The sequence below is a fragment of the Colius striatus genome, chromosome 8 (assembly GCF_028858725.1).
Source record: "Colius striatus isolate bColStr4 chromosome 8, bColStr4.1.hap1, whole genome shotgun sequence".
NCBI lineage: Eukaryota > Metazoa > Chordata > Aves > Coliiformes > Coliidae > Colius > Colius striatus.
Genome location: NC_084766.1, coordinates 4,019,233 through 4,031,323, shown reverse-complemented (window position 1 = coordinate 4,031,323; position 12,091 = coordinate 4,019,233). Strand labels below are relative to the sequence as shown.

At 36.6% G+C, this 12,091-nt stretch overlaps 1 protein-coding gene across 3 annotated transcripts in view; it reads left to right on the top strand.

The window, feature by feature from the left end:
* Window positions 1-12,091, top strand: part of KCNMA1 (potassium calcium-activated channel subfamily M alpha 1) — a 445,131-nt gene that overhangs the window by 322,272 nt on the left and 110,768 nt on the right. For all 3 annotated transcript variants that reach the window (XM_062000705.1, XM_062000701.1, XM_062000702.1), the window contains one exon: window positions 1,496-1,564. In XM_062000705.1, coding sequence (XP_061856689.1) covers window positions 1,496-1,564 — 69 coding nt within the window. The remainder of the gene's footprint in view (window positions 1-1,495; window positions 1,565-12,091) is intronic.

Genomic DNA, 12,091 nt, shown 5'->3' with positions numbered 1-12,091 from the left:
GTGCCTTTGTTCATGACCATCTGTGTTCATCAGTAGTTAGCAGATGATGCTGGCAGTTGAAAATAACATAGAAATTAGTGCCTCGTGTACTGTCATTGATCATTCTTGTGGAATTTACATTAAAATTTGAGAGAAAGTGTTCTAACTTCTTATTAGGAGGCTTATGTATCTGGGAAAAAAAAACCTAACAAGATTTTGCCTGCTTATTTTTGACCGTGTCTGGGGTTCTGCAAGTAGAATAAGACTTTTAATTGATTGTGAAAAAAAGTTAAATCAGTCTTGCCCCTACCTGTCTTTTTGTGCTACTTCCCAATACTGAGCTCTTGTCTGCCTCCCCAGACAAAGAGGCTACAGAAATACCTTTATAATCCTTTAAAAGAAACATTTTGAAGCAAAGATATGCTCAAGTATTAAATAGCAAAACTTAAACGATACAAGCTAAATATTATCATGTATATCCTTATGTGATAGGCAGCACATTGCCTCAGCATTGTCAGAGCCCCTCCTTAATTATTCTCTGATCCTGAAGAAATAGCAGCAATTTACTGATTACAGTATTTGTGAAACTTATTGTAGAAATGGAATACTATCATCTCAGCAGCTAGTTCCTTTTTTTCTGTTAAGGATGTGGCTGATCCAAAGAATATTGCTATAAATAGTATAATAAGTAGAATAAATTAAGTTGATATATATGCCAAAATGTTAATAACACCGATGTAGGGAAGCTTGTAGACAAGCACTGAGTGCTGCAAAAGTTCATGTATGATATGGAAGATGGCAGCCATCTAATTGAAACATGAGTTCCAAAATTGTGAGAAATGTGTAGAGCAAGAAGTGTGTGGCATTGAATCTGCATACACTTCCATGGCAAAGCTGGAAAGTAGTTTCTAGTTATTGTACTAAACAGTGGTTAGTTTCCACATGCTTGAAGCACATAGTGTTGTGCTGACTCCCAGTTCTGCAAGTTTCTGAATGCCACCTTTTGATTTGTTTTAATAAACATTGTACAGACTGTAGCAACTGAAAAAAAAATGTGTATGATAGTATCAAAATGTTCATTGCTCAGAAATTGCTTCCAGTCATGCTGTTTCTCCATGACAGGAGTTGGCAAACATTGACTTATCAATAGTGTGCTCTCTTTTTAGTTCAGTACTTACATGTTTTCTAAGGAATGCACACTACAATCAACAAATGGCTGAATTCCAACAAATAACTTAAAATTTCCTCAGGACATCCACTAGTGCAGTTTTATGTTGTATTATCATGACCTTGGTTATTATTGTTCAGTAAACTTCATAACATAACGTGCTTCTCAGCTTGTCAGTTGATAAAGGCAAATGTGTGTTAACCGTCTTCAAAATAGAAAGACCCTATTATGTGTTGTGTTGTATACCAAAGAAAATACATACCCTGCAGCCCTTTCTACAAGTGGGATGTTGGGAAAAAAAGGGTTGTGAAAAACAAGACTGACTCTTGGCCTCTTCTTTTCCTGCAGACTGGTGTTTGCGAAACTAAAGCTCTTAATGATAGCCATAGAATACAAGTCGGAAAAACGAGAAAGCAGGTATGTCTAATGCCTGCAAATGTTGAAGTTCTGGAATGCACTGTCAAGAATTTTGCCTGCTTTTATTTTGTCTTTCTTTTTCTTTTCAGAATGAACGTTAGCTATTCTCATACTTATGACACATTTCAGAGTGTAATGGGCATGCAGTCACACGACACCATTTCACATAGCGCTGAAAGACTTTTGATTTTGCCCAATTCTTCCTTAAATTTGAGTCAGAACATTCATTAAAAGGTAGGGAGGACAGTGATACATAGGTTCCCTCTCAAGAGGTGAAATTCTTTTTCACTTAAACAGAAACATTTGTTTGTAGTCTAGTGCTTTTAGTTGGAGATTCAACTTCTTTTACTGAAGCAGGAATAGCTGAAGATAGATGTGATCTTAAAAATCATGATTCTTATGTGTATTCTCAAAATAATAATTACATTTAATCATAAATGATGTTGGAAGAACCAATTTAGATAGGATAGGACATCTGGGATAAACAGAGTATTCATAGGATATCTGTTCTGACAAAACTGGCACAGGCTGCCCAGAGGGGTTGTGGAGGCTCCTTCCTTGGAGGTCTTCAAGACCCACCTGGACGTGTTCCTATGTGACTTGATCTAGGTGACCCTGCTTCTGCACGGGGATTGGACTGGATGATCTGTAAAGGTCCCTTCCAACCCCTACCATTCTATGATTCTGTGATACAAATAACATCATGAAACAGGGGAAGACTAATTTAACCATGAAATTACCAACTGTCTGACTCCTATCCTCAACCAAAAGGAAAAAAAAAAGTTCGTTGTTGTAAGCTCACATTCACAGATAGGAAAAATGCATAAAAATCTGAGTGAATGTCGGAGTCAATCTTCCATCAATTTGTCCATCAGTGCTTTACACAACATTCATTTATGTGCAACCAAAATGTTACAAATGTGCTCTGCAACGTGTGGAGGGGCATATAATAAAAATGTCACAGTACTGACTCTGAGTGGAATTTCATTTCCCTTTGTCCAAATTTATGTTCTGTATTACTGTAGTAGTTCATCTTATTTTGGCCACCTAAAACTTTTGAGGGCAATTGTTTCTTCTCACCGGAGAACCAATTCTGTCATTTGAGCTCATGTCATAGTTTCTGAGGTTTTGAAAGTTTATTTTCATGTTTATCATTAAATATTGGGCCTTTTGTTTATTCAAAATATCTGTAAATCTATGTGGGGCATCTGATATGGAAAATGCAGTGTTACAACTGTTTATAAGAGTATTTCCATACTCTACAACTGTTTTTTTCTTGATTCTTTCCTGTTACAGAGTGGTATGTGAAGTGGTGTACGTGCTATTGGATATTATTTTTGTCTGCACTGTGCTGATTAAGATTTTGTTTTAGATACAAGGTTTTTTTCATGTTTCCAGCTCCCATGGGCTCTTAAAATACTTTTCCATTGGATGACCTCATTCTGCATTAGCTAATATAAAGCAAACAATTTATTGTTCTTTTGTCTCTGAACAGTTTTCTCTTCCTAGAAAAAAAGAAATAATAACATCAGTGGAACTATTTACCAGATTTTGTATTCCCAGTATTACAAAATAATTGGTTTCTGTTGCTGCTTCTAATAATTACTGCCCAAATTTAGCTTGCCATTACTATAGTTGTCATTTACTTACACAAATGCTAATATTACAGTCTTTTTCAGTAATAACAGATAATTCATGATTTCCATATCACTCTTTGCACTAACTTCAGTGGGAGTTGGATTGAGTTCTTAGTCACAAGGTGATGCAGAGGATCCCACAAAAAGTAACACAATATGATACAGTAATATATCCCTTCTTACTTAAAGCCCTGCAGGTAACAATCCTCAATCAGTTAATTTGAGAGCCTAAAAATTACAGGAAATTATACTAACAAAAGGATGTTAACAGCTGGGTTTTGTGAATAAGTGTGTCACAAGAGGAGGGCATGTAAGCTAGATATTCACCTTTTTTTATAACCCTGATCCGTGGTAATATCTGCTGACTTTATTAACCAGTGATGATTCTATAGTCACTGTTCAGTGCATCACAGAGCTACCTGCAGCATAACTTTACTGTTCTACTTCATTCTGTGCTCTTCAACCCAAATATGTTAAATACATATTTGTGGTTTTCAGAGCTGGAGCCTTTCAGTCTAATCAGAAAGTTAACGGGGAAAAAACCCTTAAGTTTCTCACTTCTTAGGTGTACTTGAATTTCCTTGCGTCTTATTAAATGAAAAGTTGAGGAATTAGGATAAAAATTAGAATAACATAATTCACAAGTGCAAGCTGTCTTTGAACAAGGTAAATTTGTCATTTGCCACCTATGTTTTCTGATTTTTTACTTCAGAAACATTTTATCCTACTTCATATCTTAAGTTCTCCATTGGTAATCCTTCATAATGGTGAAGGGGGCACTGTTTATGGTACCCTTTTAGCTCTCACTCTTTCTGCTGGTTTATTATTCTAGTTTAGATTAATATTGTGCTTCTGATCCTTTTACTTACACAAGGAATTTCCTTTTAAGATGGGTTTTATTGTCACTTTGCAGTCACAGCTAAAGCAGCGCAAAGTGAGTTCAGAAGGGTGTGCAGCTCTCATATATAGTAATGTGAGGGCATTCTAGTTTTCCCAATCCCCTCTAAATTTTTCAGCTCAGTGTTAGGGATAAATCCTGGTACTATTTTAAGTCAATGAGAGAATTTTCATTGACTTTGTTAACGTCTTCATTGCATTGAGAATGCCCTAAATACTCAATTACCTACACACTATCTTTCCCCAGGCAGTCTCCTAGATGCTGGTTTTCTAACACATTCTGATTTTCAGCCAAATTCTGTTAACTCTACCATAGGGAATTCGATATCAATACTAATTATAAATCACCAGAACTCTATCTGAGCTAATATTAATGTACAAATTATCAGGAGCTGGTCTTCCTGCTTGCAGGTGGCTTTTCTTCTCCTGTTTTCGTTTTTACACAAAGCAGTAAGCACACTTTAATAATTTTATTAATAAAAACAGTGTAGGATTTTACAAGATTGCTTGAAAGCAGAGGTTAAAATCTTTCAGGCCTAAATATAGATAATATGGATATAATAAATACAAAGTTGTTTTCCAATAATGGATAATGTATCTATAGTATTTTTATCTCTTCAGGCAACTGTTTCTCATCAAAGTGTCTTAAAGATTAATAGCCATGATGAGATTTTTTTTTTAACCTTTACATTTCTGTATTTAGTAATGGTTAAAATACTGCTCAGTTATCAAATAAAACTCTTAGTTTGTAAAATGTGGCTGAATTTATTTGGTTTCTGACCAGCTACTAAGGTCAGTAGTCCTAAGTCACAGCATGAGTTAGCCATTCCATCATCTCTAGTTAGTAGTATCTGACCACGTTATAATCAGTTAGTAAGAGCAAGAAGCACTTCTTAAACAGATTTTTGTGTCCCTGCTGCAAGCCAAATACTTTAGCTTAAAAAAATGATCTGTCTTAGTCCATTTGGAGAGAGATTCTGTTTCTTCTGTAGAAAAAAAATCTAAAGGAACACGAAGAACATCAACCTGAAAACGTCCCAGCAGAGTTTGCAGAGTAGATAGTAAAAAAATGCCAACTCAAAATGCAGACATTCAGCCTCCTTACCTGGAATCCTTTTTAGAGATACTTTTGCCTTCCTTTTTCCCCAGTTTTGTTTGTTTTTTCTTTTTTTCCCCACGTGAGTAAGCAAGAAGGAAAGCCTAACCAGGATCCTTCCCTCCTGCACCCTGTGTTTACTCCTCTTGTTAGATTTTCTCTTTGTCTATTCATATATTTGTTCTCACTCGCAGCAGAAAAACCTTTGAGCCTTGAAGACTTTGAAATGAAGGGTTTTTTTGCTTTTGCTTTGGTGTCAGTTGGTTTCTTATCCAAGTGTTTGATTTGCAATTTCTTTCTTGTCGTTTGCAGAAGCCGAAAGCGGTATGCCCTCTTCGTTACCTTTCCTTCCAACCTCAATCCTACCTCCACTCCTTCTAACTTCAGGACTAATTCCTTGCCAAGAACACAGGAAGATAACATCTTTGTCTATCTTTCTCTGTATATACACACACATATATACATATATATATATTCATCTGTCTATGTGTGTGTATATATATATATCTGTGTGTATATTTCTATATGAGCCCCCAATTTCAAAAGAGGAGAGAGAATAGCATTTTGTCTCTCCGTTGGTTCTTGTGACTCACGCACTAACTTCTTTGCAGGAAGTACAAAAGAAAACAGTATCAGTGTTTTAGGCTTTTTTTGGTTTTTCCCCCCTTGTGGAGTCATTGATGTATCAGATTGTTGCATTTGAAAAGCAGACTTTACTGTTAACATCCCCCCTCCTCTTTTTTTTCATTTGTACTTTATTGTGACGATGTATATTTCGTCTTTACCAGCCCTTGTGTAGCCATATTGTCTCCATATCCACACCTTCATTAATGTCCTTCTTTCCCCAGTCTTCCTCCAAAACACGTCTTACAGTACAGTGGTTCATGTTCTCTTGCAGTCTCACCTTCCATTAACAACAGCCAAATAACTGAGTCTGTGCACCACTGGTCCTGTTTTGAGCCCAGTTATTCATAATACAGTCCTCATTAAAGCTATTGTACTGCTCCAGTGAAAGTGCCATGAGTAGTTTGTACTATATGTCACATTCATCTTACTGACATTAAGCTCATTTACGAAGATGTTACCAATTGTATTTGTTTCTCAGTTTTCTTTTTCTTTGAGATGGCGTGTTTTGTGTTTTCTTTTGGTACACCATGCTGTGAGCCCCCCTCCTCTAGTCTACATTCTATCTTGCTGCTTTTGTTTTGGATGAGGTCAATAAGGCTTGCTCTTCCATATTCCCTCCTCATGTGTCTTCCTCCTCCCAGCTTTGTCTTTCTAATTGCTTATAGCAGTGTGACTGTCGGTGGTGGTGCTTTTTTGAAACCCATTCTCATTGTTCAGACATTTCAATTTCCTTCTTTGTCATACTCCCCAAACTTTACTTTCCATGTCTTTTCTGTTGCATGTGTTACATATGTTCGTTTATTTTTTAGTCTTAATCTCCTGTGGTTTCTGAGTAGATGTGTGAAAAGAGAGGTGGCTTCCTGTCAGTTTGGCATTATTGATATGATCCAACTGCAGAGAAGTTACTGCAACACTTAGCATCTTCAAGGATCTGCAGTTGTTGCACCTCTACCTCGCTTCTTGCTTTTAAGTATCTATTATCTTGTGGTGAAGGCATGTTAACGCTGGCATGATGAGCAATATGAAGAAGTGTTTGTACCAAGTGAAGTTGCTTGCTCCCAGAATAAAGTATATTGTGCTGTTTACATTGTATTGATAATCAATCACTTCTGGAACCAGAAGGAATAATTTGTTTCAAAGTGTATTGAATTCACCAGCACCGTTGAACTAGTTTGCACTGTGCCCCAATAAAATGCCTCATGCACATCCTGTAGACCATGACATGGTAGTTGCTGTTGTAAAGAACTTAACTCCTGGGAGCAACCTTTTATATGCTTGTAGTAATTAAGCTTTAATATACTGTAGCATGTAACGTGCACTGTGTCTTTTGCCTTGTATTACTTTTAGTGTCTTACTGGATTTTTCTGTGTAGAGCAATATGGATCTGAATTAATGTCAATGATAGAGCCCAGAAGAAAGAAGCAAGTACTTATAAGTTGCAATCAGTGTGAAGCTGGTATGCACACAACTCCCACTGTGGGATTTGTGCACCTACCCTCATGCTCCACATCAAAACGTAGCCTCAAACAAAAAAACATTGCCTCAAACTCATCTTGCAATTCTAATTCTATAGTTGTGTGAACGACACAGCACCTTTTAAAAGTCCATTATGCTAATTGCAGTACATTTCGTCTGGGCATGGCATGAAGCAACCAAAAATAGCTGATTTCATTTCAAAACGTGGTAGCTATAGTCAGTAATACCACACAGTCTTGTTTTAGATAATGTATGAGTAGTAGTTAAACAGCAGGGTATCTTCCTGATGGTTTTGCCACTGTTTCAGTCACATGGGGAATGGTACAGTACATCTACCACAAGGTTTCAGAGTTGTTACAGCTTTTGTCATTTGTTTAGTCAAAATTTTGCCATTTGTGTTTCATTTAATTCAACAGTTGGTCTTTTCTTTATTTACACAAGGATGAAGGCAGTTATGAAGGTAGCCATAAACCTGAAAAAAAAAGAAGGGAAAAAGGGATTGTTACCAAATGAAACAAGTTTCCTTGATGCAGGGATGAACTGTTCCATTGATCACTGATAGCGGGATTCATCTCACCTAACTTTAACAATCTCCTTTTAGTCATCCAGACTTAGCCCACAACTGGGACAGTTCTTGACAGCAGCTTCTGTTCTATGACAGATGAGATGAATCCCACCTTCAGCACTTTCTAAAATGTAATCTTGAAAGTAAGAATGAATAAGAATAGTGTGTAACTGAGGCTGCTGGCAAGAGAAGTTCCTAAAAGAACTCTTCCAGTGTATGCCTCTACTGATTTAACTTATTCATATCTTCATATAGTGCTGTTAAAATGTTATTCCCCTTGTCTATTTCCCGTGCTGTACTTGCTGGGCATCTCCACATGCCTTTATTAGCTCAGTTTTAAGACCTTTACTGCACCTCTTTCATCTTAATAAGATTCCTCCTTATTTTTTTCCTCCGAGACTGATGGTTATACAGATCTGAGAGGCATCTAGATAAAAATGCTATATTTAGATGAAGGCTTCAAAATCATATCAGTTTACAACGTCAACAGTAAGGGAAAGCTACTCAGTTTCAAGCTGTGCAAAACCAATTGTGAAGTCATACCACTTACCAAGTGGCCCACCAGTGAATACATACTGTATAACGATGGGTTCAGACTCTAAAGCTGGTTGTTTGGGTTTTTTCTCTATGATTCACATAGCTGAATATTATAGAAAGCTACAGGAAATATTTTTATCTCCTGCTGAATTTGTTGTATACTGAAAATATATTAGAAATAATGATTAATATGTTTTAATAACATGAGAAGGTACCAGCCATCAAGGCTTCTAATGCTGTTTCAATCCAAGACACATGATTTGAGTTTAACATGTATGGTATTTGAAAGCAGAAGACAAATAAAAATCACCCAACAGCAGAAATGGGGGAAAAAATGAGTAGTTGGAGGCAATTGGCCTGCAGTTACCTGCAATTAATGATCAGAGCCTTTCAATTCTTTAAGAGAAGACATAGTATGGTATTCTTTATCTAGATGACAATGTTATTGTATTGTGCAGACAATCATCCACATGCAACCAAAAAGATAGTGAGCAGTGCTCAGATTCTGGGGCACATTCAGGTAAACAAGAATGGACGAACAGACATTTGCACGTATCTATATTTTGCTGAAGGTAGAATGTGTACTTAAACATCAGAAAGATATGATCCAACAAGTCAGTAAATTCGTCAAAGTTCAGAGAGTCAGAGGTACTAACAGATACCTATTTTCCTCTGGCTTGTAGAAACATCACGATGTCCTGTCTTAACTTTTCATTGAGCAATCCATGTAAAGAGATCCATAAGTGCTTGTCTACAATTTTTCTGACCACATTTGAATTCTTCTCTTTTAAAAAACTCTCTATTAATTCCCATTTGTGCTTGACCTGCTTATATTTCAGTCAGTCTGGGAGCTCAGTTTCAACTCCATAGATACTATTGTTCCTCAGTCTTTCCTGAACTTTAATCTTCAGTGTTGGGTTGGATGAGGCTTTGAGCATTCTGTTCTAGTGCCAAAAAATGTCCTTGACCATGATAGAGTGTTGGAAATAGATGGTCTTTAAAGGTCCCTCCAACCCAAACTGTTCTATGATTCATTCATTCTGTGATTCCTGAGAGTACAACTGAATTCAAGGGTTGTTTCTGCATTTTTGATGTGTGACATTTTCATTGCTCTTAGATGTATGGTCTTGCATAGCCACCATAGTCACCAAGTGAATCTCGTTTAGCAAACGGACTAACTTTTGCTAGATGTCAGATAAGTGTAAAGCAGAGGTTTCCAAACTGCATGTTCTCTTCTACATGTGGCTTACAAATTGTTGTATTATCAAAGTGTAATGAAACTGGCTTCTCCTAAAGTAATGCTGGTGAAGTACATTAAATACCCATTAAACACATTAAATCATATTTAATTTACACATATTCAGTTTCTGTGGCAGTAATGGCCATGTGTTCTAAATGTTCATGTGTGATGGAGCAAGTAAGTCAAAAGAACTTTTCTATTTGCAGTGACATGTGCTCCCTGCCATGAAAAGCTTTGTCCAGAGGAATGTATTTCTGATTCTGGAATTGTTGAGAAGGTTATGACTAAAAGTTTTTTGAGCTTGTTATTACCTGATTAGTTATTGAGGTAACCCAAACTAGAAGTGCTATCAAATTATAAAATTTGATCAAGATCTTAGGAGCTTTTAAGGTATTGGGCATTCCTTGCTTGATTTCATGAGCTGATCTAGGAGATACAAAACTAAACTTGTACTTAATGATAAAAACATATGTTTGGAAAAATCAGGGATGTAATTTCAACAGGGATGTGATTGTAGCACATTACAACAGGGTTGTAATTCTCAACAGCATTTTTTCCAATGCGTGGCACAGAAGGTATATGGATTAGCTTTATCTATTGCTATTAAATGTGATAAGTTTCTGTCCTTTTTTCCCTTTTCCTATATCTTCCTATACCTGCAAAACTCCCCAGCCTTGGAGATACGTAAAAATGCAACATTAGCTGAAACTTTCTTTCTTAAAACTGTTTACTTTGCCATGTACTTCTCTGCTCAACTGTGGAGCTGTATATACATACATATATGCATATTTTCATGAGCTGCTTAAACAGGTACATGCATCTCTGAATAACCAGTTGATGCATTCTCCTTAATATGATCATAAGCCTGTTTTCTTTTTCTCTGTCCTTGTTCCATGTGTTACTTTTTTTTTAGTTCAAAACGTTTCCCTTTCTGTACATATTAGAGTGAGTGCTTATCAAATCATAACTTCAGCTAATGACACTCCAGGTCTCATAAGAAAGAATTCAATTGCTGCTTTGATAAGCTGCATATTTAATAAATCCATATAGACTCAGTAGAAATTGCTCATGATTTTGCTCTGGTTAAATATCAGTGTGTGTATAAACCCAAAGCTTTATGAGCATTTACTGTAACTCTTTGCCAATAGCAGTGATGGAGCAAATTAACTTCTATTCCCAACAGAAGATTTTGCTGCTAGGGTCATACTGCATTAACTGCCATCACACCCATATTTTGTGGCTATAAATACACTGTATTTGTGAAAATAACAATATGTGACTGAAGTATAAGATCTGACAAAAATAAAGTCTATACACTGACCCATCTGAATTGATGTCATGTGTCTCAGAAAAACCTTGAGATACAAAGTCAGGCTCACAGTACATTACATCCTAAGTGGAGCCAGTTACTTCCAATTTAAGATTATGTTTCAGTGCCCCCTTAAAAACCTGTTTCATTTGCTTATTAGTTTGTAAAATTTTAAGTTCTGTGAGGGGGATTGAATATTTACCTCTCTAGTGGTTACCTCAGCATATGGAATTTGGGTTTATCTATCTCCAAGAATGGGATAAAGGGGGGAAAAAAAAGAAAGAGGAAAAAAAGAGATGGGTCTATGTAAAGAAGTGTTTTCATCTGTTTTCACTGAAAAGCTGCAATAGTTCTGTGATTAAGGGCAAAGAATGAAATAAGGACAAAAGGAAAGCGTTGCTGTGACAGAGCAATACCCATTTTTACCTAAGAAAAATAGCTAACTCTAGCTGCAATGCAAGTGTTTACATATCTTAGAAGGAACAGTATAGTAGAAGTCAATGAAAATGATGAGTTTAACAGCTGAGTTCTCAGCATAACGACAGGTTGAGGACTAACAGACAGGGAAGAGGAAAGGTGGAGACTGAAACACAGATGCAGTTATGGACGTGATTGAAGGTTTTGGGATAGAGGCTTTGGGGAGTTAGCAGCAGAACAAGTCTCTCCTGGTTCTTGAGAAGTGACTTATCTGAGCTCACAGACTTAAGCTGTGCCATTCTCAACTTTCTTCTGTGGCTGTACTGGAAAAAGTGTTTGTCTCAACTCCCTTAATGATGTCCTGTTAAGGTGTCTGTAACAGCTAGTAAGTGCTCTGTTGGCTGAAATGACAAAAGTTTGTGCAGGGAACCTAAATTTTCCAACATGTTTACAACTTGAGTGGCTCGTTTCATATGAAGAAATTCTTGTGGAGCTGTTCAGGTTTTTTTTCCTGTCTATTGTATTTCATTTCAAGACCTGTGAAATTGCATTTTAAAACTGCATTAGGAAAATGTTTTGGTGTGAGGCGCAACAGATTAACCCAATACACTAACAAAAGAAGCACCAGATGTGAAGTTTAGCTGTGCAACTGTAATTCATCCCATTGATCTGTGTGCATAACGTAGGCATTATTGACTCCATCACATTTCATTTTTTTCAATACTC